At 35.3% G+C, this 24,101-nt stretch overlaps 1 protein-coding gene across 1 annotated transcript; it reads right to left on the reverse strand.

Annotated features, from left to right (window-relative positions):
* Window positions 1-19,487: 19,487 nt before the first annotated feature.
* Window positions 19,488-23,186, reverse strand: LOC107619300 (ammonium transporter 1 member 2). The gene is made up of 2 exons (XM_016321557.3): window positions 21,981-23,186; window positions 19,488-20,214 (listed from the first exon to the last, which is right to left on the reverse strand). The coding sequence occupies exons 1-2, from the start codon at window positions 23,064-23,066 to the stop codon at window positions 19,807-19,809; spliced, it is 1,494 nt and encodes a 497-aa protein (XP_016177043.1). The 5' UTR covers window positions 23,067-23,186; the 3' UTR covers window positions 19,488-19,806.
* Between the last annotated feature and the right edge of the window lie 915 nt (window positions 23,187-24,101).

A 24,101-nucleotide genomic window follows, 5' to 3' on the forward strand; every position in this document is an offset into this window, starting at 1 on the left:
CCCTCGGAGAGGACTAACCGACGCCGAGCTTGCCTTATACGTGAAATAGTTCTTTCGATCTTAGGATCAAATACTGGCAAGCTTGGATCAGGAAGTGAACGCGTCATTTAACGAAAGAAACATGCATCTCATAGTGACAAAATAAAATAAAATGCAAATAAATAAATTCCAATCAATAACTTAGCACTCTATTGCAACTCCCCGGCAACGGCGCCAAAAATTGACGTGGCAGAACTTGGCGAGTTAAGAAATTATTATAAGAGATGCGTTGCAAGTATAGTTCTTAACCAACCAAAAATCTTCTTATCAATTTAGAGGGGTTGTCACAAAAGTAGAATTAAAATACTGGGAGTATGAATCCCAGGTCGTCTCCCAACGAGTTGCAGAAAGGTGTGCTATTTTATTAATCAGATGTTTTCTAAAATGGTTTGAATTGATAAACAAAAAATTAAATCAGAGAATTTATGTAATTTAAATAAAAACCTTGACCGGGAGTAGATTAGTCGGAAGTCCTATCCTTGTTGGAGTTTTCCCAAGATAAAAGTGATAATTGAAGGTTGTTCTACTTAGTTATCCTTTACTAGGTAGAGGAAAGTCAAGCGAGCTGGAAGGCAACTTCTATTCACAAGTCCTAATCCTCTCCCTTGGGAAGGACTAGTGTCAGTGACTAGAGGGCGATCCAACAATAAACCTAATTACAATTTTTCTCTTGAGCATTCCAACTCAAGGTTCTCCCTTCAATCATCTCCCAATCAAGTTATGGAACTACTCGCTCATTATGAATGTAAATTTCACATGATAAGAAAGAGAAATAAAGAGAGACATGATAAATAATAATCCAAAAGATCAATTAAAAATAAAAATAGTTCTTGTATTAATAAATTCTAAAAATAATCCAATAGTAATTCTGAACAGAGTAAGGATATGAAAGAGTAAGTGACAAGTAAGGGAAAACAAACTAGAATGATGAAGTCTTGGTGGAGGTAATAACTCTTCTCAATATCCCAATCCAAAAGCAATAAAAACGAAATCCTAAGAACTATGAATGTGTAGAGAGAAAACCTAGAGGAGGAGTAAAATCAGATCTAAAACTAAAATTATGCGGAATGAATGTTGTCCTCTGGTCTCTGCATGTTCCCTGGCTCTAATATGCTTTTCTGGGCCGAAAACTGGGTCAAAACAGGGCCCAAAATCGCCCCCAGTGAATTCTGCAGATTCTGCAGATCGCGCACATCACGCGATCGCATCATCCAGCATTTTCCCTTGCCACGCGTGCGCGTCGTCCACGCATTCGCGTCACTTGTGCAGTTTCCAATCCATGCGTTCGCGTCAGGCACGCGAGCGTGTCACTACAATTTCCTCTATTTTGCACGATCGCGTGAGCCATGCGTCCGCGTCACTTCTCGCTGGTCATCTCCTCCATTTCTTATGTTCCTTCCATTTTTGCAAGTCTCATTTCCAATCTCCAAGTCATTCATGCCCTATAAAGCCTAAAACACTTAACACACAGATCACGGCATCAAATGGAATAAAGGAGAATTAAAATACATAATTAAAAGTCTCTAGGAAGCAGTTTTCAACCATGGAGTAATTTTGGGAAGGAATTGTAAATACATGCTAAATTAATGAATAAGTGGGTAAGGATTCGATAAAATCACACAATTAAACACAATATAAACCATAAAATAATGGTTTATCATGCGAGTATCGACGCGTATGCGTGGGTCACGCGTACGCGTCGCTTGACATTTTGCTATCCACGCGTACGCGTCATGTACGCGTACGCGTCACCATGCAACTCCATATCCACGCGTGCGCGTTTGCTGCGCATGTGCGTCGGCGTAAGCATCCCAAATCCTTGATTTTCCATTATTTCTCCACTTTGCAAGCTTTTCCCTTCATTCCCTTGATCCATTCCTAGCCTTTTCAACCTGAATTCACTAGTAAACACATCAAGGCATCTAGTGGCATCAAAGGTGAATCAAAATTAGCTAATTTAAGGGCTAAAAAGCATGCTTTCACTCTTAAGCATAATTTAGGAGAAAGACATGAAACCATGCTATTTCATTGAATAAATGTGGGAAAAGTGGATAAAATCCACCTAAGTTAAGCACAAAATGTACCACAAAATAGTGGTGCATCAAATCTCCCCACACTTAAACCAAGCATGTCCTCATGCTTAAATCAAGAAAGAAACAAAGGGTATCATCATTTATTCAATGTAAACTAACTACATGCAACCTATCTAAATGCAAACTATCTAAATGAATGCAACTACTTGGTCAAAATAAATCAACTCCCAAAAAAGTATATATATAAACATAAGGGCTAAAGGTATTAACAACCAAGCCAAACCACAATTGAGTTGAGTTACTAAGAATTTTACAAACTTGCAAGAAAAGTGAGGATTATAAATGAAAACATGTAATTGAGTATCGAACCCTCACCGCACGTGTATCCGCTCTAATCGCTCAAGTGTATAGGGTCGATCCACTCAATTCCCTTCTAATCATGCTTTCTAAGATTTGTTTTTCTTCTAACAATTAACAATTATTCAATGCATGCATACATATATCATGAGGTCTTTCCATAGATTGTAATGGGGCTAGGGTCAAGGTAGGATGCATATTTGGTCAAGTGGACTTAAAATTTAAATCTTTGATTAACTTAAACTTCCCATCTAACCTATGACAACCTATACAATTTCAAAGCTAACCTAACTACCCATCCTTCACTTTTTCACGTACTCATGCATTCTTTTCTTGATCACAACTCATATTCATTGATTATTATTGAGCTTCACTTTGGGGCATTTTGTCCCCTTCTTATTACTTTTCTTTTTTTCTTTCTTTTTCTATTTTTTTTCATATGTATATTTTTTTCTTTTTATTTTCTCATTTCATTTTTTTCTTTTTTCAATAAAGTATATACAAAAGTTCCAATGCATAAGGTTTTACATTTAATTAACACATGAGTATGTACCCAATTCCCAATATTTTCAACAAAGATACAACACACACCTTTTCCTAACCAATGTCCTAAGTCTTTCCACACTTGAATGATACATCCTCACTAACTTAAGCTAATCAAAGATTCAAATTAAGGACATTTATTATTTTTCTCTTTAAGGCTTATAATGTGCTAAATTAAAGAACAAGTGGGTTAATCGTAGGCTCAAAATTGGCTAACAAAGGAAGATAAAAGGTAAGGCTATTTGGGTAAGTGAGCTAAATGAAATGATGACCTCAATCATATAAATGTATGTATACACAAAATAATGGACATAAAGAATCAAACAAATCAAAGATCACAATCATAGAAAGAGAATAATGCACACAAGAAGGAAAATAAGTGGTTATAAGATGTAACCATATAATTAGGCTCAAAACTCACAAGCTTGTGTTCTTAGTTCAAAATATGTTCCACAATATATAATTGAAGCAAGTTCAATGAAAACTTTTTACTCAAATCAATTGGGGTGCCCTATAGATAAATCTCTTGAAAAATAAGAAAATACAACAAAAAATCCTAAAAGACCTAAAAATGAAATGCAAAAGTGTTGGGATTAGAAATTTGTCACCCAAAAGCGCCGACTGGTCAGACAACTTCCCCACACTTAAAAGTTTGCACCATCCTCGGTGCATTCAAAGATGAGCAAGGGGAGACGACGACTCTCCGAATTGCCACGTTCAGCTGGCGGGTCAATGACGATCGGGTTTTCCTATCGGTAAAGAAATTCACAAATATAATCGCATTGTAAGTACAGCTTCTAAACCAATAGAAAATCCTTTCGTACAAACGTTTTGGTTGTCACAAGTAACAAACCCAATAAAATTTATAAACCGAAGTATTCAGACCTCGAGTCGTCTTCTCAAGGAACTGCAGGGAGGTGTTCTTATTATTAGTTATGGAAAACAGTGTTTTTGGGTTTTAAAATGTTGAAAAAGGGAAATAAATTGAAGGGATTAATAAATTAATATCTAATAAAACTCTTGGCAAGGTATGAAAATTGGAAGTCCTATCCTAGTTATCCTTATCAATGGTGATGAGAATTGAGTTTTAATCCCACTTAGTTAACCTTTACTCAAGCAAAGAAAAGTCAAGTGAACTAATTAGTTAGATCCTCAAGTCCTAGCCAACTCCTAAGAAAGGACTAGAGTTAGTGGAATTCAATTCAATTAGCTAAAATAACAATTATCAATCACGATGAGTTTGATAACTCAAGAGTTACCAATTAATCAACCGAAGCCAAAAGGAAAAAATCTAAATTAAATTAAAAGCATTCATATTAATAAAGCAATCAAAGTCAAATCTGAAATACCTCAATTTATATTGAATAAAACATTCAAATCCAAATACGGAGATTTCATAAGCCAAATTGGTAACATGAGTCAGATACGAATTAAAGCATTAGAATAAATAGAAATATAAAAGGGATATTGAACCTGAGAAAGAGTTGAAATAATAAGAAATCCTAATTCCTTTAAGAGGAATCCTAATCCTAAAACCTAAGAGAGAGGAGAGAACCTCTCTCTCTAAAAACTACATCTAAATTATAAAAAGTGAATAATGGAAGGCCTCCCCCTGAATGGATGCATTCCCCCACCTTATAACCTCTAATCTGTGCTTTCTGGACTTGGATCTGGGCCAAAAAGGGTTTCAGAAATCGCTGGGAGCATTTTCTGCAGTTGCTGCACGTGGCGTCTGTCACGCGTCCGCGTGGGTCACGCGGTCGCGTCATCTGGGAGTTTTGCTCTTCCACGCGGTCGCGTCAGGCACGCTTCCGCATCAGTTGTACTTTGCGCGAGTCATATGTTCGCGTCATGTGTGCGTTCACGCGGATACCAGTTTGCGCAAAGCACGCGTTCACGTTGTCTATGCGGACGCGTCACTTCCAGTTTCTTCAAAAACTCTATTTTGTGCTTTCCTTCCATTTTTGTATGTTTTCTTTCCATCCCTTAAGTCATTCCTGCCCTATAAAGCCTGAAAGCACTCAACACACAAATCACGGCATCGAATGGTAATAAAGGATGATTAATTTTAATATTTCTAAAGCATAGGAAACATGTTTTTCACATATATCACATAATAAGGAAGGGAAAGTAAAACCATGCAATTTACATGAATAAGTGGGTGAAGGATTGAATAAATCACTTAAATTGAGCACAAAATATATCATAAAATATGGGTTTATCAGTCAACCAGTTGCTGCGTGTTCTTTTTTCTGCTTCCATTTTTTGCTTATAGTGACTCATCCTCAAAATAGAAGGCAGGATAATAAGAGAAGTAAATGCAAAAGCAAAGAAGCATAAATTGTTGGAATGAGGTAAAAAACACTAGAATGAAATGAGTGACCCAATGTGTGACATCAATAAAAGTAAATGTGCATTCTAAGTTGCGCGCGACTTAGAACACACACACCAACAGAAAACTATGTCACAAGTACACAAAAAGAAACATGCACTTCACTCATCCTAATGTGCTTGAGATGCTCCAAACTTGTAGGTCAAGATAACCGAAGAAGCAATAAAGAAGCATGAAAGCATCCAAGACAAAAACATATGGATGCATATAATCAAGAAACATAATGCATTAAGGTAAATGCACAACATCCATTAAGAGATTGCCTAATCAAAGAAAATGATTCAAATCACATGGTGGCCAAATCATGCAATTCAAAAAGATTTAACAAGCTCTAAGGGCAATGTCATTCACTTGGTATTCAAAAGTTAAGCATGAAAAATTCAAAACCAAGTAATGAATTGTAACCTCAACAAGAGAATCCAACAATGAATATCAAAAATAATTATGCTAAAATAGCGTTCAGTTAATAATAAGCAGCAATATATAGTAAACAAAATCAATAATCCAACAGTTATTATGAAAAAGAGAAAATTAAATAAAAATTAAACTAACTAAACAACTAACTAACTAAAAGGAATGGTTATAAATGGTGTGTGATAGTGTTGGATGATGATTGAAGGGTGGAAAGAGAAGAGAAGAAGAAGGAAGAAGGAAAGAAATGGAAAGAAGGGAAGAAAAGAAGATGATGAAAGAAGGCGATCCACGCGTACGCGTAGAGTGGCGCGTGCGCGTGGCAATGGTGAAATGGGAACGACGCATACGTGTGGGTCACGCGTCCGCGTGGTGGCTTATTTAGAGAGGCGACGCGTACGCGTAGGGTGACGCGTACGCATGAGTGGAGGTACAAATCTGGCACACTTCACGCACAACGCTCGAGTTTTTGGCTGGGAGGTGAAATTTTGGGATCCATGCGTACGCGTGGGTGACGCGTGCGCGTGGATGGTTGAAAAAGCTTGGGTCACGCGTACGCATGAGGCACGCATAAGCGTGGGTTGGTGCTCTGTTTTTTAAAATTTTTCCATGTTTTTGCCCCCAAACTAAGCATTCTAAACCTCCAAACAGCTACCAAAACACCATAAAACCTTATTTAACATACTAGACTACCTACTAAACTCAACAAACTCAACAGAACTTGCAATTAAACTAATTCTACCAATATTTACAAAAGAGAAAATGAAAAGATTTTACCATGGTGGGTTATCTCCCACCTAGCATGTTTATTTATTGTCCTTAAGTTGGACTTATGGGGAGCTCTTCTTCAAGGTAGCTTGTGCTTGAATCCATCCTTGAACATCCACCAATGCTTGAATCTCCAATAAGTGCCATTCTTCAAAATAATGCCACCAAGCCTTAATGGAGTTCTTCACAAGCTAAGGGCTCCCAAAAGTGATCCTCATGTATTCCCGGATCCCAAATCTTGTTTCGACACCCGTTTTCAAGTTGATTCTCATTAGTCCATCCGGGTGGCAAGCAAGATGAATTCTCAAGCAAGCGACCAAATATCATCCTAGACCCAAGCATTCTAGTTCCACACCAACCCTTGCTATTAAGCTTTGAGCATGCAACCATCATGAACTTTGATCTACAATGCCAACCACTAACCATTTCCCTTTTTCTCTTAAAGCCATAAAGAGCTCTAAGTTGCCCATCCGTCTCAAGCAAACCATATTCAAGTGGAATCATAAAGCTTAGAGGTGAGAGATTTACCCACTTGAATGAAAGAATGGATGGTGATGGCTTGGGGAGAAATACTTCCAATGGCCTTACAAGCTCCACTCCCTTGTGTTCTTCCTTGATTACTTCCACCTCCTTACAAACTTCTTCAAATTCAATCCTTTGTTCATCAATTTCATCTATCTCTTCTCCATCACTCAAATTATACTTGGGAGGATGAGAGAAATCTACCTCCACATTACTTTCTATCTCACCGGGAGAAGGTTCTTCAAGTTCAAAGGATTCATCACCAAGAAAGTTTGATGCATGGTCTTGATCACCAAGGGGACTCAATTCTTGTTTCATCCCTTCCAAGTCTTCATTCAAAAATTGTTTTGGAGGTTGTGCACTCTCCTCCTCAACATCAAATTCAATCTTCTTGAAGGGGTTTTCTATGACTCTAGATTCTCATGGAGGTTCTGCATCTTCTAAGTCTTCAACCACTTCTTCCTTGTCTTCATCAATCATAGGTTCCTCCAATTGTTCCAACACAAAGCAACAATCCTCATTTTCCACCGAAGTTTCCAATCTCTCCTTCATGCTATGCTCTTCAACCAATTCTCCACATGTGGCCATGGGAGTTCCTTGAGTGCTCAAGCATTGGGATGCTAATCGGTTTACCACCTCATTCAAGGTGGCTATGGATTCTAGTGCCTCCCTTTACATTTCTCTTTGTTCTTGAAGTAGCAAGGTGGGAGAATCATCCATTGGGGCTTGGGGTGGATAGGAGGGTTCATCATTTTGGAGGAAAGGTTCATAATAGGAAGGTGGTTCTTCTTGGTGGAAATATGGAGGTGATCCATATGAAATGTATGGATCTTGGGAGTATTGATGTTGGGATTGTGGTGGCTCTATGGATTTTCTTACATAATGGTCACAAGAATGAGGTAAAGGTGATTGGTTATATGATGGATAAGGGTCATAGGAAGGTCTTTGGTAGGAAGGGGCTTGTGAGTATGGTTGAGGACTATGTTGAGGATGAGGCTCATAGGCATGTGGTGGTTGTTGTTGACATGTACAATAAGGACTACCACATCCATTAGAGTGATATGCATTAGGATTGGAGTTATACCTATATGAAACTGGAGGAGGTTGATGCCAAGAAGGTTGTCTATATGCGTGAGGCTCCTCCCACCTTTGATTGTTCCATCCTTAATCTCCATTTCCTACAACATAATTGTAACCACTCTCATAGCCAAAGTGATGAGAATTTATGATAGCAAGAGCAAATGAAAACAAAATCAAATAATAAAGAAAGAAAACTAAATCCTAAAACTTACAAAAACTAACAAAGAGACAAAAAGGCAAACATATTCACAATATTCACATATATACAATAACCAATAACAAGCGCACATTTGCAATTTCCCGGCAACGGCGCCATTTTGATGAATGGAAAATTGGTTGGTAAAGAATTTCACAAATGAAATCTCGTTGTAAGTATAGTTTCTAAACCAACAAATAATCCTCTCATATAAAAAATTATTTGTCACAAGTAACAAACCCCAATAAAAATAACCAAAGTATTCAAACCTCAGGTCATCTCTCAAAAGAATTGCAGGGAAGTGTTCTTGTTATTGGTTATGGGATGTATATTTTGGGGTTTTGAATAAGGAACATGAAAGATAAATGGCAAGAATGTAAACTAATAGCTAGGAAAGCTCTTGGCAAGGTATGAGAATTAGAAGTCCTATCCTCATTATCCTCCTCAATTGTGACAAGAATTGTCCATTGCTCCACTTAGTCAACCTCTAACTATGAAGGAAAGTCAAGTAAAAATATCAATTAGATTTCTCAAGTCCTAGTCAACTCCTAAGGAAAGACTAGAGTTAGTGGAATCCAAATCAACTAGCAACTTTCAATTATCAATCAACAAAAGAGTTTGATAACTCAAGAGTCTCCAATTACTCAACCAAAGCCAAGAGGAGGAAAATCTACTCTAGCATCCTTCTAAGCATTTAATCAAACACTTGGAAGGCATAAAAAGAAAGTAAATTCAAATTACAAGGAAAGTAGATCTACAACTACTAATTGCAAGGAATTAACAACAACAATTCAAATCAACAATAAAAGAAACCAAACTCAAATTGCATTAAAGGAAAATAGGAGAAACAAGAGTGCATCAACATAAAAGTAAAGAATTACAAGAAGTAAATCACTAATCTAAGAAAGCAAAGGTAGAGAAACAAGAATTGATAAAGAAAAAGTAAATCAAAGCATGAAATTAACCTAGATCTAAGAAATCCTAATCTAGATCTAACCTAATTCTAGAGAGAAGAGAGAGCTTCTCTCTCTAGAAACTAACTCTAAACTAAACTATGTGATTCCTCCCCCCCCCCTTTGACTCCTCTTGATTTCTGCATGTAATAGGCTCAGAAACTGAGTTGGATTTGGGCCTGGAAAGCTGATGAGCAGATATTTTATACGCTTTTTGGGGTTAATTTCATATAGATTTTAGTATGTTTTAGTTGGTTTTTAGTTTATTTTCATTAGTTTCTAGGAAAAATTCATATTTCTGGACTTTACTATGAGTTTGTGTGTTTTTCTGTAATTTCAGGTATTTTCTGGCTGAAATTGAGGGAGCTGAGCAAAAATCTGATTCAGGCTGAAAAAGGACTGCTGATGCTGTTGGATTCTGACCTCCCTGCACTCAAAATGGATTTTCTGGAGCTACAAAAATCCAAATGGAGTGCTTCCAATTGCGTTGGAAATTAGACATCCAGGGATTTCTAGCAATATATAATAGTCCATACTTTTCTCAAAGATAGATGACGTAAACTGGTGTTCAACGCCAGTTCTCTACCCAATTCTGGCATCCAACGCCAGAAACAAGTTGCAAGTTGGAGTTCAACGCCAGAAAAGGATCCAAAGCTGGCGTTGAACACCCAAAACAGCCCCAGGCACGTGAAAGCTTTAGTCTCAGCCCCAGCACACACCAAGTGGGCCCCAGAAGTGGATTTCTGCACTATCTGTTATAGTTTACTCATTTTCTGTAAACCTAGGTTACTAGTTTAGTATTTAAACAACTTTTAGAGATTTATTTTGTATCTCATGACATTTTTAGATCTGAACTTTGTACTCTTTGACGGCATGAGTCTCTAAACTCCATTGTTGGGGTGAGGAGCTCTGCTGTGTCTCGATGAATTAATGCAAGTATTTCTGTTTTCCATTCAAACATGCGTGTCCTACCTAAGATATCTATTCGCGCCTAACTATGGAGAAGGTGATCATCAGTGACACTCATCACCTTCCTCAATCCATGAACGTGTGTTTGACAATCACCTCCGTTCTACATCAGATTGAATGATTATCTCTTAGATTCCTTAATCAGAATCTCCGTGGTATAAGCTAGATTGATGGCGGCATTTATGAGAATCCGGAAAGTCTAAACCTTGTCTGTGGTATTCCGAGTAGGATTCTGGGATTGGATGGCTGTGACGAACTTCAAACTCGCGAGTGCTGGGCGTAGTGACAGACGCAAAAGGATAGTAAATCCTATTCCGGTACGACTGAGAACCTACAGATGATTAGCCGTGCGGTGACAGCGCACCTGGACCCTTTTCACTGGAAGGATGGATGGTAGCCATTGACAACGGTGATCCACCTATACACAGCTTGCCATAGGGGGACGTGCGTGCGTGAACCAGAAGACAGAGGAAAGCAGAGATTCTGAAGACAAAGCATCTCCAAAACTCCAACATATTCTCCATTACTTCATAACAAGTAACCTTTAATCCATGCTCTCTTGTTTATTCGCAATTCAACTGATAAATATAATTGACTTCCTGACTAAGAATTGCAAGATAACCATAGATTGCTTCAAACCAACAATCTCCGTGGGATTCGACCCTTACTCACATAAGGTATTACTTGGACGACCCAGTGCACTTGCTGGTTAGTTGTGCGGAATTACATTGTGAAGTAATTTTCGTGCACCAGAAGCCCAGAATTCGCCCTCAGCGGTTTCACTTTAATGAAGTCGCGTGCGAGCATCGACGCGTATGCGTGGGTCACGTGTACGCTGATGTGTGAGCATCTTTCCTATATTTTCCTAGTGAATTTGCATCTAAATTGTTGAATTTAATTAAGAATTAATTATATTTTAGCCACTATGGATGCTATTTTGAGTTTTGTACAATACTGTTTATTTTAGGTAGCATTTGGCGGAATTTGATGGAGTTTCTGCAGAGAAAGAGAAGAAGCCAAGGAGATGACCAACGAATACCGACGCGGACGCATGGCTCACGCGACCGCGCGGAATGGAGGAATTCGCAATGACGCGATCGCGTGCCTGACGCGAACGCGTGGACTGGAATCTGCACAAATGACACGAACGCGTGACCGACGCATCCGCGTGACTCGTGAAAAAGGACATGCGCCACGTGCAGAAAACACAGATTGGAAGCTGCAGAATGGACAATTCAAGTGGTCTCCACCCATCAACTGAAGATCTGTTAATTAATTCAAATTTAAATTCAAATCTTAAATTAGGAAAAGATATTATTTTAATTTTTAGTTTTAGATATTAGATTTTAAATTTATTAGGATTAGTTATAAAAGGAGGAAGCTTTCCTTTCTTGGTAGAGGTCCTGGGGAGGATCTCATTCCATCCCAATTTACAATCCTTATTTTCTCTTTTCCATGAGCAACTAAACCTCTACTGTTAAGGTTAGGAGCTCTATCTATTGTATGGATTGATTTTATTATTTTTCTATTTTAATTCATGTTTTGATTTATATTTTAATAATTGTTTTCGTTCTTTATTTTATGAATTTGGGTGGAACGGAAGTATGACCCATGTTCTATTTGAGTTCTTGTAAAATTTGGAAAAGCTCTTTACTTGAACAATAACTTGAAAACATATTATCCTGAATTTCTAATTGTTTGTATTTAACGGGATACGTGACATATAATCCCTTTATTTTTGGATAATTAGGATTCTTGTGGCATATAAACTGGAATTTGATCATCACCCTCTAATTGGAATTAATTGACCAAGGAATTGGCAGTTAATGAATTTTAGAGGAGACTAGGAAGGTCTAAGGAATTAGGGTCTAGTCACATATAGTTGCCATGAATTAAATCTTGCATAATTAAAAATAGTTAGTAAGAGAAGTAAATCCGGAAAAATAGATAACTCTGAAACTTTAACTATCTTCTCCATATATTATTCCCATCTTAATTACTTGCCTTTCTTCAATATTTTTGATATTGTTTAATATCTTTTATATTGCATCTCAACACTATTTTCTGTCTGTCTAACTAATCCTATCAAACGCTATTGTTGCTTAGTCCATCAATCCTCGTGGGATCGACCCTTACTCACGTAAGGTATTACTTGGTACGACCCGGTGCACTTGCCGGTTAGTAAGTGTGGTTGTAAAAATACCGCACCACACGCGTTGCTTGACATTTTGCTATCCACGCGTACGCGTCATGTACACGTACGCGTTGCCATGCGACTCCATATCCACGCGTGCACGTCTGCTGCACGTGCGCTTCCGCGTAAGCATCCCAAATCCTTGATTTTCCTTGATTTCTCTACTTTGCATGCTTTTCCCTTCATTCATTTGATCCATTCCTAGCCTTTTCAACCTGAATTCACTAGCAAACACATCAAGGCATCTAATGACATCAAAGGTAAATCAAAATTAGCTAATTTAAGGCCTAAAAAGCATGTTTTCACTCTTAAGCACAATTTAGGAGAAAGTCATGAAACCATGCTATTTCATTGAATAAATGTGGAAAAAGTGGATAAAATCCACCTAAATTAAGCACAAAATGTACTATGAAATAGTGGTGCATCAGTGTACAACACCTCATATGAATAAATTCACCATTCAAAATAACACTATTCCAAGAACTTAAGCGCTGCTTCAGATATTTAATTGCAACATCATTAGACGATGTATTATCAACTGTCAAACTAAATACCTGATTCAAATTTCAATTATTCAAACAAGATTCAATTGTTACTCCTATAACCTCTCGTGAATAACTTGTCACTTGACAAAAATTAAGTATTTTTTTATGTAATTTCCAATCCAAATCAACAAAGTGTGCTGTCAAACTCATATAAGTAAAATTTTGATTGAAGTCCAAGTGTAAGTGGTTAAACATACTCTAACACAAATTGCCAAGAGAAAATCTTGCAACTTCATCTTCTCTTCAGCATAAAGAGCTCCAATATCTCATGCTAACGTAGTTCGTGAAGGAACTTTGAATCTTGCTTGTATAGCATGCACAAATCTTCAGAATTTCGGGCTTTCAACGAAGCAAAATGGTAGCTCTTCCCCAATAAACATTTCCACAAGTGCTCTTCGAGCCTCCTCTTCTTTCGTTCGAATCATTATTAGGATTTTGCTTGCATCTTCTCAAATGACCACCCATTGAGCTGGTTCGGTTCCCATATTGTATTAAACTACCACAATATTTTCATTTAGCATTCTTCCAAGTAGCATTCTCTATATCAAAATAATCCCAAACAGCTGACCAATTTTTACGAACACCAGACGATGGGGAAGATGGTTGAGTGCTAATGGACATCCCTCCTACTTCAATATTACTGTTTTCAGTCATCTTGTTATGCATATAAAGCAAGGTACATAACTCAAAATTTTATGCTAAACATACTAAAATTAACACAAATTAATCCAAAGAAACAGCAGCCAATGCTATTAACAGCAGCCAAAGAAACATACTACAATCTTTACAATAGAAGGTTGAGTACCCATAAACTAAAATGGATTGAAACTCAGCTAAACCCTATTCAATATACTAAGAGAACATGATAAAGGTTACACAGAAAATTAGAAATTGAAACACCCCTTAATGCTTCCCATTTTTTTATAAGGTATACAAGATATAAAAGAAAAGTAATACATAAGGTGAAATAATTCAAGCAGTTTCTTGGTTCTTTAAAGGAGGAACAACAAAACAATGGCGTCTCAGCAGATATCTCGCAAAGAAAACATGGCACAGGAACAAGATAGGGACTCTAATAAGATGAAAACACAAACACAAACACACCATGTTGTTACAACTGAGAAGTTGCAATAGGGTGCTTTGGCTAGAGATTCTTCTTCTTTCCAAGCTCAACAACAACAGAATAATAAGAAGAGTTCAACTCAGGAGAATAAATAAAAAAGAGCAAAACAAGCATTAAGGGACATAAACAAAAAATCAGATTAACATAAACAAAAGAAACAACATAATTTCAGAGCTTGGACTCAACAAGAAACAGAAAAGGACATAAATAAAAAAAGAGAAAAAAAGAAACACAAAAAATAATCAAATCTTGGAGGCATTTTTATGTCTCAACAACAAAGTAGCGCCAAAACTCGAAGAGAAAATAATAATGAACAGCCAAACTTGGAAGAGATTTCGAAGTACAGACGTCAAGCTCAATAGAATTCAAACAATATCAGTAAAATAAGATGATAGCAATATTTATATATATATATTCTCTTTCTCAAAGAAATTCAACATTTTTCTAAATATGTATAGGTTTCACCTTTTTCCATGTTTGGCCTATTATATACTAATTGTTATCAGAAAAAACTCATTGGAATTTATTCCTAATTATAACATATATATTGTTTCCTGATCTCATCATTTTCTGAAATAATTTTCTCATCATGAGAAATTGATATTAATAATAATTCAAGATCAGAGGAGCAATAATAATGTTTAGTTTATCCGATCCATATATACGGCAGTAAGGCTTATTCTGTAAATTCCATATATAATTAGTGACCCATATATATATATATATATATATATATATATATATATATATATATATATATATATAATGGCTTAGACGCTTAGTGAATATAAAATCATAAAGAAAGATATAGGTAGTGATTGAATAAATTAAAGTGGACAAGATATTTACAAAAAGCTTTAATTTTTTTGGGAAACATAAGATGAATGAATAATAATAACAAAATCATATCTTGTTCTTAAATATAAAAATATAATCACAATTAATGTAGATTAATGGTTAGACAAAGAACTAAGTATGAAAATCAATTAATCAAAATGCAATTCAAACTCGAGAATCCCAGCAGCAATATCTCAGTAATTCAAACAAATTGTAATTCAAACTCAAGAATAGTATGATAGCATGATAAAAATAATGCAAAACAGCAATTCTTACGCACAATCCAAATATCCAATTGATTCGGTAAGCATATGGCAGCAAAATCAAATACGACATAGTGGGTTAATAGGATTAAACAATCTCAATAGTTCCAGCAACAATTTTAGCAATTTCGTAATAAATTAGTAAATTTTCACACAAGCAAACAATGTTCAGACCATCTCAAGCCTAGTTTCTCATCAAAACAGCAATTCCATCATAAAAACTAGTTCCAAACACTTTCAGCAACAATCAAAACCTAACAATCTAAAGAAAATCATCCTAACCTGACTACCTATAATCAACTAACAGAAACTAATCTAACTAAGCTAATTAACCAAAATTAATAAAAATTAATAAAAATAAAAAGAAAAATGGACAAAAAGCTGAAAGCAAAGAACTAGAACAGGGCAAAAAGAAAGGGGACATGGGTGTTGCAATGGCGGTGGATGGAGGACACTGCTACAGGCGGCACTGGCGTGCTGGAACTACGTCGGGACTCTGTGGAAAGAAGAAAAATAAGGGCTACTACTTGTTCTGCTGTGCGGGAACTGCTTGTTCTAGTTCAGTGAAAATCCATGGCTACCTCCAGTTTCACGAACTTTATTGTGCTCTTGGATGAAAAAATAAAATTTGCAATGTAATCATATGCAAAATCAGACACGACAACCCAAAATTTCCCTAGAAGAAGCACAAGCAGAGGCAAATAGTACTAACACTGTGACCCAGAGGCAAGAAGCATGAGCAGAGGCAAATGGAAAGCCCACACCTGTGACAGCGAGTCGGCGAGACGGAGACGGTGAAACCAAAAAATGATGACGGCGAATGAGAAAGGAGAAGACCAAAGGCTGAAGAAGAGAAACATAGGTGAGGTCGTTGAACGGTTGAAGGAGACAATATGGTGCTGGTGCCAGTTCCCTGCTCCGGTGCCGGCTACGGCGGAGACTGCATGGTTGAAGAAGAAGCGTCGAAGGAGGAGACGACACGACTGATTTGTGCATATGTAGTGTGAACTGGTTCATAGTTAAGGTGACGCTTATGCGTGGGAAGAAATTGTGCTAGACACATAGTTCCCACACACTATGTGCACAACTCATTGTCTGGACCATGCGATGGCACAGTGCCAGCATAAAAAATTCATGATCCAAGCTTATGGTGCGACGCGTACGCGTAGGTCACGCGTACGTGTGAGAAGGGTTGTGCGCCCCGCAACAAGCCAGCACGGTCCTTGGACGAGTCTCTGTTTGGACCGTGCGGCACAGTCCACACACGATCCTGGCACGTCCAAATTCAGGGAGTCACGCGTACGCATGGGTCAGGCGTACGCGTGATAGACCCTTTTTTTTAAAGAAGCATAAAACAGAAACATGACTCTCTCCTAACCACTATTTACATTTCTGAAAAATAACCAAAATCAAAATTACCAAAATTCCTAACTTCTAAAAATTATTTAAACATGCAACTAAGCAATTCAAACCAAAATTGCAATTCAAAGCAAAGATGCAATTTAAAACAAGTAACCTACAACTCAAGGCATAAATCTAATTAAACAAACTAACACGTAAGGCAATATATACAAGAGTAATATAAAGAGAGAAAAATACTTAACAGTGGCAACTCAATTCATTCATCAACTATATATATACAAGAGAATGGAAAGAGGTTACCATGGTGGGGTGTCTCCCACCTAGCACTTTTATTTATTGTCCTTAAGTTGGACAATTGATGGGTCCTTGTCAATGTGGCTTGTGCTTGAATTCTTCTTTGAATCCCACCAATGCTTGTATATCCAATGTCCACTGGGATCCCAAACTAGGCACACTAATCTCTCAAGCAAATTTAAACAAGTGACAAGACCCCAAAGTTGTTGATTGTTAAAGTGAATTCCGGGGTCCCAAACCTTATTTTTGCACCCATCTTCTTGTTGACAACCGTAGTTCAATCCGGGTGACAAGACTTTTGAATTCTTATTTAAGTACCAAACTCTCCTAGATCCTCTTAATTGAGTACTACACCACCCTTTGCACTTAAAATTTGATGACACAACCATAATGAACCTTGAATTGTGGTGCCAACCACTAACTAACTCTTTCTTGCTTTCCATTCCACAAAGAACTCTAAGTTGACCATCCATTTCAAGCAAATCATACTCAAGCAGAATAAGAAAGCTAAGAGATATGAAGTTTACCCATTTGAATAATGTAATGGATAATGGTGACTTAGGAAGGGATGATTCCAATAGTCTTTCAAGTTTCACTCCCTTGTGCTCTTCTTTGACTACCTCCACCTCTTAACAAGCATCTTCCATGTCCACTTCTTGACAAGGTTCTTCACATTCAATCACTTCCTTACCAACCTCTTCTAACTCTTCTCCATCCTTCATGTCACAAATCGGAAGTAATGTAGAATCTACCTCAACATCAACCTCAAAAGGATCATGTGTTGGTGTAGAATTATCATCAAGATGTGGATTTGTTGCTTGTTCAACTTCTTCCAAGTCTTCATTCACCATATGCTTTGGAGGTTGCACACCCTCCTCAACATCACTTTTAAACTCAATGGAAGAAGGTTCAACAAGATCATCGAGGTGATTAGTTAGCGTGGACAAGAACTCATCAATGATTAAATCCAACTCTTGCTCAACCTTTCCTAATTCTTTAACCACTCCTTCAGGCTCAATTATCTCTACTTTCTTCTCTTATTGGAATTCTTGTTTCAATTCTTCTTCTTTTCCTTGAAGCTCCAAGTTCTCCTTCTATTCATTCTCCTTAGTTAATCCTCCACATTCATCGATGGGGGTGTCCTGGTTAACAACTTTAGCTAAGGTAGCCACCATAGTTCCTAGCCTTTTTAGCGAGCATAACTTAAATAAAAAATTAACGGCCACTAAATTATTGCCGCTAAAAGTTTGTCGCTAAAATTAATTATTTTTGTAGTGCATGTGTTGCAATGGAGAAAAAGTCTCTTTACCCCAAGTAAATGCTCCTTATAAATTACTTGAAATCTTCTTAGACCCTTCTGCAGAAGGGAACCATTTCAGAAAACACATTCGTGGTTACAATTCTACATGTTTTAATTGAATTCTTCTCTATAATAAGCAATCAATTTAATTGAATAAATCTGAAGCATTTATATGGTTATTTTTATGGTAAACAAAATCTGACAGTTTTTCAAGATGCAAGAAGTTATTAACAAGGAGATGTATGATGAATTACGAAGGATTTTTTCCAAGTACACAATCTTTGTATTTTCCTAATTTTTTCATTAATTCTCTTATAGTTTGATATTTAAAAACGAAAAAAATAAGCATATTTATTTCTTCTATCCTACCACTATTTGTAGGAAAATGAAGGCCTTTTCAGATTCAGAATCATATTTTGGCCTACTACTTAAAAAAGAAGAAGACAAATATGAATATCCATGATATTTAGGCAAAATTAATCTTTTGTAAATAACTAACATGCATTTGGATTTATAGATATACTCTTTTTAAATTAGGATAACATTTTTGTCGTTATTTCTTGAACTATATATTTTTCTGATAATATATACATATATCTTTATTGTGTACTTTTATAATTTAGCATTTTAAAGGTTTTTTATAGTAATTTTACTCTCAACAAAATAACATATAAATAAGGCTACGTTAATTTTAAAATGATGAAAAAAAAATACTTATTTGACAAATGCAAAGGGTAAATGATATATTAATATACTAAAATATGATATAAATAAGATCACGTCAATATTAAAATTAAAAAAGTAATCTAATAAATTTAAAAAATAAATAATATATTTTAAAAATAAAATTATTTTTTTCAAAACAATAGAAAAGCAGCTTAGTAGCTATTGAGTCGCTAGTATATATAATTAGAATATAAATTATTTTTATTAAAATTTTAATTTATTTGAATTTATAACAGCATCAGTGTAATAATATTTATTTAAACATATATATGTAATAATTTTTATATTTAAGTAAAATTTATTAATATAGGCTAAAAAAATAATAATATTATTTTAGTCTTTATAAATAAAATATATAATAATATTATATTCTGTACAATAAATTTTTATTACGAAAATTTATTCAAGTTAAAAATAATAACTATTAATATTAAGGGTTATGCTATGTGTATACTAAAATTAGTCACTAAAATTAGTCATTAGTATAAAATACATGCTAGAATAAAATACACATTAAAAATAAATTAAATTATACATATATTTATACATAAATACATTGATAACTAATTTTAGTAACTAATTTTAATGTACAAATAATATTTTTCTAATATTAATAACCAGGTAACAACAAATTTTTTAATCGGACAATATTTGGTCCGGAAGTAGTTCGAATTTTTACACTAGTTATTCGTTAAAATGCATAACAGTATTGTTGTGATCCAAACCCAAAAAAAAAAAAATAAAAAACAGTGATCTAGTAATATTTTAGCTGAACCTGCATGTCGTCTTGGTAAACAAGCTACTGTATCTAAGCTAACAGACTTTGACCTACCTACAAATAATAATAATAATACGATTTCAGGTGTGACGTCACAACCGCAAAACCAATTTCTTGGGGTTCACAGTGGATTGGCTTGAGGAGAGGGCTCAATCCTGCCCATCATATACATGGCGGGCTTTGCAAACCCATCATCTTCATCATGATACGCATAAGCAAACCCACCGTGTCTCGTCAAATCCATACCCGCCGTCTCATCTTCCCTCGATATCCTCAACAGACTCATCTTTTGAAGTCCGTAAAACAGCGGCAGCATCGTTGCCGTCACCCACCCGCTAACTACTAGAATTTCGATCACCTGCGCAGCCAACAGCTTCCCTCCGCCGCCCATCAACAGCCCGTAAGGCCTCCCGGATCCGTACACCTCTGCCACGTATTTCTTAGTTGCAAATAACCCCGTGAATAGCACTCCCCATGCACCACACCCTCCGTGGAGCTGCGTCGCCTCCAATGGGTCATCAAACTTCACCTATGTTGTCCAGTTACAAATATAAGCACTATCTATAGTAGAACGTTGTATATATACATTATTCGTGTGTATTTTTTTTATCAGAATGTTAGGTTGTCATTATTTTTAGTATAAAAATATATTACTAAGCCAATCATATGAAGTTATCTTATTCAATTTAATATCTATAATAATAGGGATATAGAAATAATATAACTTTTATCTAATAGTTTGTCAATGATATTTAAAAATATTGATTTATAGGCTAAAAGTATCGATGGACTGCTAATTAAAAATATTAGCCAATATAAATTAAAATTATTGATGCTTAATTTTTTTATTTATGATTTTATATATGTAACATCTTTATTACGTATTTACTATATCTAAATTTACTCATTCATTTCAGTAATAATTAAAGATTATAAAATAAAAAAAATATTTACTTTGAATTTTTTTTATATTCTGATTAATATTTTTTAAATATAAAGTTGATTAGTATTAATTTTAATGTAAGATTAAAATAAAAAATTAGCTATCTAATATTTTATATTTTAAATACTAAAAATAGTTGATAAAATAGAAAGGAAATAGAAAATTTCTCTTTTAAATAATAAGTCAAAGATAGATGAAACAAAGTATTAAAAATATTATATAAATATTTTTTTAAATATAAGAGTAAAGTACTGTTTTGATTTTTAACATTTGGTCTATATTTTAATTTGGTTCATAATATTTTAAATATCTTATTTTTGTCTCAAAAAATTTTAAACAGATTTAATGTTGTCCTACCATTAAATTTGACACGAATAGTTAACCGAATGATTGATTTAGACATTAACAACATAATTGTCAAGCAATATCTTTTTTTTTTTTTTGTGTTAGAAAAATATAACCGTAATTGTCAAGCAATATCTTTTTTTTTTTTGTGTTAGAAAAATATAACCAAAATTTTCTTGTAACACTTCTTCTCAATTTTTTCTATATAAAAAAAATTTTAAAAATCTTATCAATTAATCATCAATGATCCCAAACCAAAAAAAAAAATTTTACTTACAATATCAAAGGTTATTAACTTTTTAATATACTAATTGTTTATGTCAAATTTAATGGAGAGATAATAATGAATCTATTTCAAATGTTTTTAGACTAAAATAGAACTAAAATAAGACGTGTAAAACTTTTTAAAACTGAAATAAAATGTATAATAACACATTAGAAACTAAATTAAGAATTAGCATAAACATTGGAAACAAGATAATATTTTATCCTAAAATATAATGATTTTATCAGAATATTAATTTTTGGTAACATATAGTTCACGAGTATACTAATAAATAAACTAAACATTAAGATTGGTAAAAGAGAAATTCAAAAGATAGTGAAAAAAAAATCAATTTTGTTTTCAGCAATAACACATAAAATAATTAAACACGTCTTTTTAACAAAAGCTCGCCAATAATTAGTTGGCTAATATTATTTATGTATTTAATTGAAAAGTTTTTTTATAATATAGCTTTTTAAAATTATTTTTTTCATCTTAAATTTTAAATTATATTTTTAAGATAAAAACTCATATAATTTATTTTTATGTAAAATTGATAGGTTAAAATAGTTAAATAATAATCTAATCAAATTTATTAAATTATATGACAGTTTTAAAATATTAATTTTAGATGAAGACCATATTTAAAAAATTAAAACTTTTATTTTTAAAAAATATTAAATATTATCTAATAAAAAATTAATTATTTGTACTTATACAAGTATAAGGTAGAACGCTCTACCTTTGCCGCCAACATGTTGAGCCCAATGAGTACCCACGCCGCAACAAAGCCGCACACAATTGCCGCCCATGGCTCAACGACAGAGCACCCAGACGTTATGGCAGCGAAACCAGCAAGCAAACCGTTACACACATCGATCACGTTCCAGTGTCCAACCAATAACCGTTTACTGAACAAAGTAGTTAGGGCTGCAGTGCAACCAGCCAATGTAGTAGTGACAGCTGTCCTCCCTATCGCGCTCCATTGTCCATAATACACGCTACTTTTACCGTAGCTTTTCGCAATGGTTAGAAAGGAGCCTGGATTGAAACCGTACCAACCGAACCATAACATAAACGAACCTAGCACAACTAGGGAAGCGCTGTGACCTCGAAGGGCCACCGAACGGCCACTTCTGTCAAAGCGACCTATGCGTGGTCCTTCAATCAAGGCTCCCCATAGGCCGGCAACTCCGCCGACCATGTGGACAACTCCAGATCCGGCAAAATCAATTACGCCAGATCCAAAGAGGAGGCTTCCACTGGTTCTGGTGGGGCTGGCCCACCCATCAGACGACCAAAACCAATGAGAGACGATAGGGTAGACGAAGCCGGTTAGGAACGAGGAGTATATAAGATAAGCGACGAACTGCGTTCTCTCGGCGATGGAGCCGCTAGTTATGCCGGCTGCGGCGATGGCGAAGGCCCACTGGTAGAGAAAGAAGCTGTAGTCGGCGGAGGGAGAGGGGAAGTCACTGAGACCGAAGAAGTGGCGACCGATGAAGCCGTTGGAGGGGCCTCCAAAGGCAAAGGCATAGCCGAAGAGGTAGTAGGAGAGGCCACCGGCGGCTGCGTCAAGAACATTGGTAAGCATGATGTTCATGGTATTTTTGGCGCGGACGGAGCCCGCGCAGAGCATGGCGAAGCCGAGCTGCATGGCGAAGACTAGGTACGCAGAGAAGAGGAGGTAGGTGTTGTCGACGGCGTAGGTGGTGTCGGTGAGCTTCTGGTTAATAGCGTCCAGCTGGCCGCAGATGAAGTTTGCGGCCGTTGTGTTGACGTTGGCCAAACCGCCTAAGAGTGCGGCTGCGCAAGACTGAGAGGCCATTATTTTGTAAGCGTTTTTTTTTTATTATTTTTTGAGTAATATGAATTTCAGATAAGGAGTTGAAGGTGCGTATTTATATATGAGGTTTGAGGGAGGGGTGAGTGTAGAGTGGACCAGTACGAATTCGGGGTTGTTGTTTTTACTCGGTGGCTAATTCAATAAAGATTTTATGAATGTCATTATGTGAAAATATTTTATTTTGATCATGTAAAAATGTTATCTTTATTTAAAGTATTGCTAAACAAATAAGTTACATTTTTTAAACAAAGATCATCATGAGAAGTTATTTTTGGTATTTTTATCGAAGTAGTTGCCTTTTTCATTTATATTATCTCTCGGGTTTGTGCTGAGGTTCAACCATTTAGTCCGTGGTTGTGATTGCAGGCACATGGAATCTATTGGTATTGTAATGAATATATAAATCTTTTATTTTAGGGTTCAAATTCATTGGCTGTTACGTCACATGCATTTCTTGTCCCGTGTATGCTCTCGTATCACTTTCTTAATTTTGTGGACTAACTTTTATAGAAATGGATGGAAATTATGTGTTATTCACGACAATAGTTAGTTTGCGTGTTTTTTATTTTTAATATGTAGTGTGATTTTTTTTTAAATTATAATCTCATCTAATAGTATAAAATTATTTATTTTTCTTTTGTTGCTTAATGCTGACTAAATTTTAATAAATTAAAAGTACTGATTTTTTAGATTTTTTTTTTTCATAATAAAATTTGTAAAAGAATCGGATGATCAGATTTTATGAAGGCTGAATTTTAAATTGTGAAAGGTTACAAATCGAAAGATCTGATTTTATAAAATATAATTTTTTATTTTTTATTTATAAATATGAGAATTTAATTTAAATTTTTAATATTTTGTCGATTATTAATAATAAATATTTGTTTTATATGTGACTAAACAATCTGATGGTCCGATTTGTTTGGTGGGTGAAACACACCCAGTTTCCATGACTTTGAACAATATACCTCCCTTCCCAATATATTAATTAATAAGTGTAATTTTGTGACTTACTCA

Source organism: Arachis ipaensis, chromosome B9, assembly GCF_059453495.1.
Source record: "Arachis ipaensis isolate K30076 ecotype BB chromosome B9, ASM5945349v1, whole genome shotgun sequence".
Taxonomy (NCBI): domain Eukaryota; kingdom Viridiplantae; phylum Streptophyta; class Magnoliopsida; order Fabales; family Fabaceae; genus Arachis; species Arachis ipaensis.

Bases quoted from the DNA above. Each gene is read 5' to 3' on its own strand.
- LOC107619300 (XM_016321557.3), bottom strand. From the start codon at position 23,066: ATGGCCTCTCAGTCTTGCGCAGCCGCACTCTTAGGCGGTTTGGCCAAC. The intron at 20,215-21,980 runs GTAGAGCGTTCT...TGGACAACATAG, and splicing joins TCAACATGTTGGCGGCAAAG to GTGAAGTTTGATGACCCATT.